At 41.8% G+C, this 6,220-nt stretch overlaps 1 protein-coding gene across 1 annotated transcript; it reads right to left on the reverse strand.

The window, feature by feature from the left end:
* Window positions 1–2,704: 2,704 nt before the first annotated feature.
* LOC123732736 (voltage-dependent calcium channel subunit alpha-2/delta-3-like) lies at window positions 2,705–5,771 on the reverse strand. The gene is made up of 8 exons (XM_045711991.1): window positions 5,660–5,771; window positions 4,360–4,421; window positions 4,216–4,260; window positions 3,959–4,021; window positions 3,794–3,864; window positions 3,622–3,697; window positions 2,898–2,938; window positions 2,705–2,783 (listed from the first exon to the last, which is right to left on the reverse strand). The coding sequence occupies exons 2-8, from the start codon at window positions 4,405–4,407 to the stop codon at window positions 2,705–2,707; spliced, it is 423 nt and encodes a 140-aa protein (XP_045567947.1). The 5' UTR covers window positions 4,408–4,421; window positions 5,660–5,771.
* Between the last annotated feature and the right edge of the window lie 449 nt (window positions 5,772–6,220).

The raw sequence follows: 6,220 nt of genomic DNA on the forward strand, positions 1-6,220 counted from the left end.
GTCATCCTGTGAAAACCGTTCATTGCTGCTCGCAGGTATATTTTTTCTGTCTAATGTCCATATTGTTTTCCCCTTGGGATATTGTTCTGTTTTTCTTGAACAATGTCTAATTTGTTATTTCTCTGCTGGTCAGGGAGATGCTTTACAATTGGTCCGTCTCTCTGTTGGTAATAAGCAACTCAGTTAGTTGTGAGTAAGTTCTTCTTGTTGGCGTGGCTCCCTGTGCATTGTCAGCATTTGATGGCGCGCCTGTCTATCGTTCTCTCCAGTGTTAGGTCCAGTGTTGGGTCCAGGACGGTGGGCCTCGATGCCGGTGTGGTCACCTGCTAATGAGAGTGGCCAGTAGGGGGAGGAGTGCTGCTGTAAGGGGGGCAGAGAGGCCTGCTGCTCCTCCACACTCCATGGCATTCTCCTGCATCAGACACATGGGGCATCACAGGAGTTTCAGACCATAGAAATGAATTAATACATACACTATATATCTATATGCTTCAGACAATATACAGATGGTCACATATATGCTTAATATCATGTTATTAAACACTCATAAACAGATGTTCATGTACTTTCCGTGTAATCACAGAATTGTGACGCAGACACACACATCTACACACTGCGTACCTCGGGGTGAAAAGGATGACACGATTCTGGCGCTTTCTGTCTTTCTGAAACTTGGCCTATCACATTTCAGAGACTCATTGTGTGCAGAGGGGTTAAGGATAGAAATACTGATGATGAACCACACCTCAGATACATTTAACTGATACTGTGGTGACCGTTTCTGCAACATCATTCCAGCATGATGAGAAAACCAAACCGTAATGCACGCTTCATAAATACCTACATGTATGAGAAATCTATTAATACCTCTGAACTTAGACTTTTGTTTTCTGAGAGCGTGAATAGCTTCTTCATTGTCAGAGTTCACTTACAGTTAACTTACAAAACCCATCTACTTACAAAACATTTATACTAAAAAACACTCACAAAAGCTTTGTACTAAAAATACACTCAAACTTATTGAGGGTTAGTAAAGGATATAACATAATCTCGATGGGATCCATGGAAACCAGGGGGGCAGAGCTGCAGTCACACTTGTTGTCCACGACAACCATGAAGAGATTACTGCTGGGAATCTGCTGAATTACAAAAGATCTGAGGGAGGGAGAGAGGGAGAGGGGAGGGAGAGAGAGTTGAGTTGATTCAGTTGATGCTTTTAACATAAGGCTAGGGCCCTATTTTCTCCACTTCCTATCTGACTGACGTGCCCAAAGTAAACTGCCTGTTGTTCAGGCCCTGAAGCCAGGATATGCATATAATTGGTACCATTGGAAAGAAGACACTTTGAAGTTTGTGTAAATGTTAAAACAATGGTAGGAGACTAACACAATAGATATGGTAAGAGAAAATCCATAGAAAAACCAACCGGAAATTTGTTTTTTTTGAGAGAGCCCATGCTATTACAATGGAACGTAATAGAGAAATAATGAAATCTAGCTCCAAGTATGCAATTCCTATGGCTTCCACTGGGTGTCAGTCTTTGTTCAAGGTTTCAGGCTTGTTTCTTCCAAAACGAGTAAGAATAATTAGTTTTACTACAGGGACACAGACTTGGAAATTCGTGTATAGTTTAATTACATTTTAGGGTATCTGAGCATTAAATAGAAACGTATTTTGACTTGTTGAAACAAAGTTTAGGGGTAGATTTTTGGATTCCTATCTTGGCATGTTGAACGAGTGGATTACTCAAATCGATGGCGCCAACTAAAAATACTTTTTGGGATATTAAGAAGGATTTTATCTAACAAAACGACACTACATGTTATAGCTGGGACCTTTTGGATGACAAATCAGAGGAAGATTTTCAAAAGTACGTGAATATTTAATCGCTATTTGTGAATTTATGAAACCTGTGCCGGATGGCAAAATATTTTGATGTGGGACGCCCGTCCTCAAACAATCACATGGCATGCTTTCGCTGTAAAGCCTACTGTAAATCGGACAGTGCAGTTAGATTAACAAGAATTTAAGCTTTCAACTGATATAAGACGCTTGTATGTACCTAGATGTTTAATATCCATAATGTTTATGATTATTTATTTGAATTGCGCGTCCTCCAGTTTCACAGTAAGTTGTCCCGCTAGCGGGCGCCTATCCCAGAACTAACGCATGGAATTACCCTGTATTGTGTATATGTAACAGTGTAGGTTCCGTCCCTCTCTTCGCCCCAACCTGGGCTCGAACCAGGGACCCTTGCACACATCAACAACTGACACCCCACGAAGCATCGTTACCCATCGCGCCACAAAAGCCGCGGTCCTTGCAACGCAAGGGGCAACCCTACTTCAAGTCTCAGAGCGAGTGACGTCACCGATTGAAACGCTATTAGCGCGCACCACCGCTAACTAACTAGCCATTTCACATCGGTTACATATACACCATCAACACACAGGTTAAGTGAGTTTATCGGTGCCTAATACACAGGTAAGGAAACTGTGTTACAAGTACCTGGCACAGCCCTCACAGTCAATGTTTCCCGTGGTCTCTTCGATGGTACGCTCAGAGACGAAGGCAGGGTACTCCGTGTCACATGGCACCATCATGGTCTTACCCCTCGACCTTTGGGCTGGAAATGGGACATGTAAATCGTAACATAATAAAGACACGAAAGACTCACACACACACACACACACACACACACACCTCAAGGTATATTCTTGCACACACTGACCTTTGAGAGATCAACATGCCACCAGCTGTAAAGGTTGAACTCCAGCAGGAAACTGATGAGGAAAACACAAACATACATTGATATAATAATACAATAATATGCACTGTGGTTGATAATCAGTGCATCTCATTTTATCGTATCAAGGTGATTATTTTATTATTCTCACATGACAAGTTTGGTCAGGAGCCATTTCACCATGGAGAAGGGCTGGGAGAGAAGACATTAAATAATTAGCATTGACTGGATGTATGTAAGTCTGATGAGTAGTTTCGGGACACTACGTACACGTGATAATATTTAGGGTCAGTACTTACATGTGAAAATATTTAGGGACAGTACTTACATGTGACAATATTTAGGGACAGTACTTACATGTGAAAATATTTAGGGACAGTTCTTACATGTTATAACATGTAGGGATAGTACTTACATGTGAAAATATTTAGGGACAGTACAGACGTGATAATATTTACGGACAGTACTTACATGTTATAATATGGAGGGATAGTACTTACATGTGAAAATATTTAGGGGCAGTACTTACAGGTGACAATATTTAGGGGCAGTACTTACAAGTGACAATATTTAGGGACAGTACTTACATGTGAAAATATTTAGGGACAGTACTTACATGTGACAATATTTACGGACAGTACTTACATGTGAAAATATTTAGGGACAGTACTTACATGTTATAATATGGAGGGATAGTACTTACATGTGAAAATATTTAGGGGCAGTACTTACATGTGACAATATTTAGGGACAGTACTTACGTGAAAATATTTAGGGACAGTACAGACATGTGATAATATTTAGGGACAGTACTTACATGTTATAATATGTAGGGACAGTACTTACATGTGACAATATTTAGGGGCAGTACTTACATGTGATAAAGAGCGTGCGCTGTCACTGTTGCCAGCATACTCTCTACAGAGAGCCTGGTAGTCATACAGAGTGATCCTAGAGAGAGGAGAAAATAGACCATTCATTGTGTGTGTGTGTGTGTGTGTGTGTGTGTGTTCAGAGTAATGACTGTAACATGATTTCTCCTCTAACCTTTTGAAGGAGCCCATGAGAAGCAGCTTGTTCATAACAGCACTCTCCACCTCTCCAAAGAACAGCCCCGTCTGAGGAAGAAGATGTTTATTTAAAGGCAAATACTAAGAACCAGGGGAGCTACAGGACAATACGCACACATATTTAGTATATTATTAATGGTACCTGAGAGTAGTCCTCTGTGACCAGAATAAATCCGTTGTTGTCTATAAGGTAACACTTGATGTCCTGTTAGATATAAAGAAAGGAACATTAATTCAGATCTTCAAAGCATGACGTCATTTAATAATTCAATACTGAGAGGAAACAGAGAAAGGTCGCAGACAGTACAGACAGGAAGTAGAAAAGCTGAGACACGGACAACAGGCTAAGAAACAGGAAGTAGCATGAGTCAGTGACAGATAGCTACTGTCTGGTCTTACCTCATTATCACAGCTAATGGTGCACTTCCCATCCAGAGCAGCACACTGGATCGAATCAATAAGATGAATAAATTATTAGAATAATCCATAAAGCATGTCTCACAGCACTGGATATTGTGTGTGTGTGTGTGTGTGTGTGTCTACCTGTCTACTAGCGGTCCAGAACTTCCTCTGAAAGAAATCCAGCTTCATCTGAATCCCAACGGCTATAGTGGGTTTTAACAAAAACACAAACAGAACACAGTCAGCACACTGTTCATCTAGAAGAGGAATTAAACATGTATTAAAGAGTTTCTTCACATGTCTTCAGAGGGGGCTTTATAGTTACAAGCCTATAACAGGTACAGTAGCTCTCTATGTTAGGGAGAAGTTAAGGGAGAAGTTAGGGGCTTTTCAGGGAGCTTACAAGCAACAATAGGTGACTTCCTGTCATCCAGCAGTTGTATGGCAGTGCTGGCCAAAACCACGCTCTTATTCTCATTTCCTGAACATTAGCCTCAATCAACAGACATTAGCCTCAATCAACAAATGCTGTGTAAATGGAAAATAACAATTCCTACTATTTCAATAGATCTTATAAAATACACTATATATTCCATTCCACCCTCAGCACCATCACAGCTGGAAAACCAAGTCACAGAAACAAAAGGGAATAATCATTTTCTAGCCAAAAGATGGCGCCATACCCACAGCCTTCAGCAGGCAATAGCAACCCACAGCACTACACTCAGTGATGGAATCCCATCAGTAGTCTACAACCAGGATGTTAGAAGTGATTCTGACACAGAGAGAGGGATGTGTTCTTATGAAATAAAAACCTGTTCTGGTACTAGCACTACAGAACCTCTGGGGACAGGGATTGTTGGAGGAGGTTATAGTATTAAACAGGGGAGGTGACAGTAAAGGAGGGATATTTTACAACAGACTAAGTGATGACAGCAGAGAGGAAGGTAGAGGCTGGTAGACAACCGGGAACAACAGTGAGATCCTGATCCTCTCTTTCCCTCAGTGGGAAGAAAGTGGGGCACATTAATTACAGACAGCAGTGAGAGAGATGAGCTGTACAACAACCCAGCTTCTCTAATATACAGTAGCTCACTCTCCCTAACTTGTGGCTGAGTGTCATCTGTAGCCTATTTTCCACCCCCACACCCCACTCAATAGATATCTTTAGTTAACCCTGTGTACTGTATCTCTGTGGGTTGTCATGGCGATTCAGTGTGTCTCTGATAGGTTTTACCATGACGATCCGGTGTATCTGTGTCTCTGATATAGGGTGTAGTTAGCCTCTTCGCTCAGTGAGACTTGTACACATTAATCTAGTCTCCTGTCAGTGCAGGTGACATCCCGTACCCCGAAAACATATTTATCAGCCCCTCTGATTGACCTATTTCCGTGAAACTTTTCCCGTCACAAGGCAAATCTATAATACGGAATGCCTTACCGATCGGTACGGGCTATAAAATGTGTGAACTATGGTAAAAATAAACGTTTAAATCCACATTTTCCAAAAGTCACTCCCTTGTCCCCATACTCCGTAGTAGTCGCCATGCAAGATTACCATGTGATCTCAGCTGGCAACAAACCTTTGGCTTTAGGGTGTGTGAGGGATCAGCCGGGTCAAGTGGTCCGACTGCGCCCTCTGCTGGAGGTGCCGCTGCAGTACAGCCACTACTGATGAGCTCACCTGAGGCCAATTGACTGGTTATTGTTTGTGCTCCCTGAAGGGGCAGAGGGGGGAGAGTGATTATGAGCCAGAGACTATGACTATGATGAATTCCAGGACAGTAGGATTCCCTGTTATAGGTTTAGCACCAACTGTTATTTTATTATTTATATTCTTTTTTTGAGAGCCATTACCCTGGCCTTTGTTTGTACGGTCCCGGGGAGAGTTGAAAGAAGAACACCGATTACAGTGTCCTTCTTTTTGTTGAAGTCACGTCTCTGCATCTCATTTCGTGCTGTCCCTCCTATGAGTTTGTCAGTGAATAGGTACGGCCTTCCA

The sequence above is a fragment of the Salmo salar genome, unplaced genomic scaffold (genome assembly GCF_905237065.1).
Source record: "Salmo salar unplaced genomic scaffold, Ssal_v3.1, whole genome shotgun sequence".
Classification (NCBI taxonomy): domain Eukaryota; kingdom Metazoa; phylum Chordata; class Actinopteri; order Salmoniformes; family Salmonidae; genus Salmo; species Salmo salar.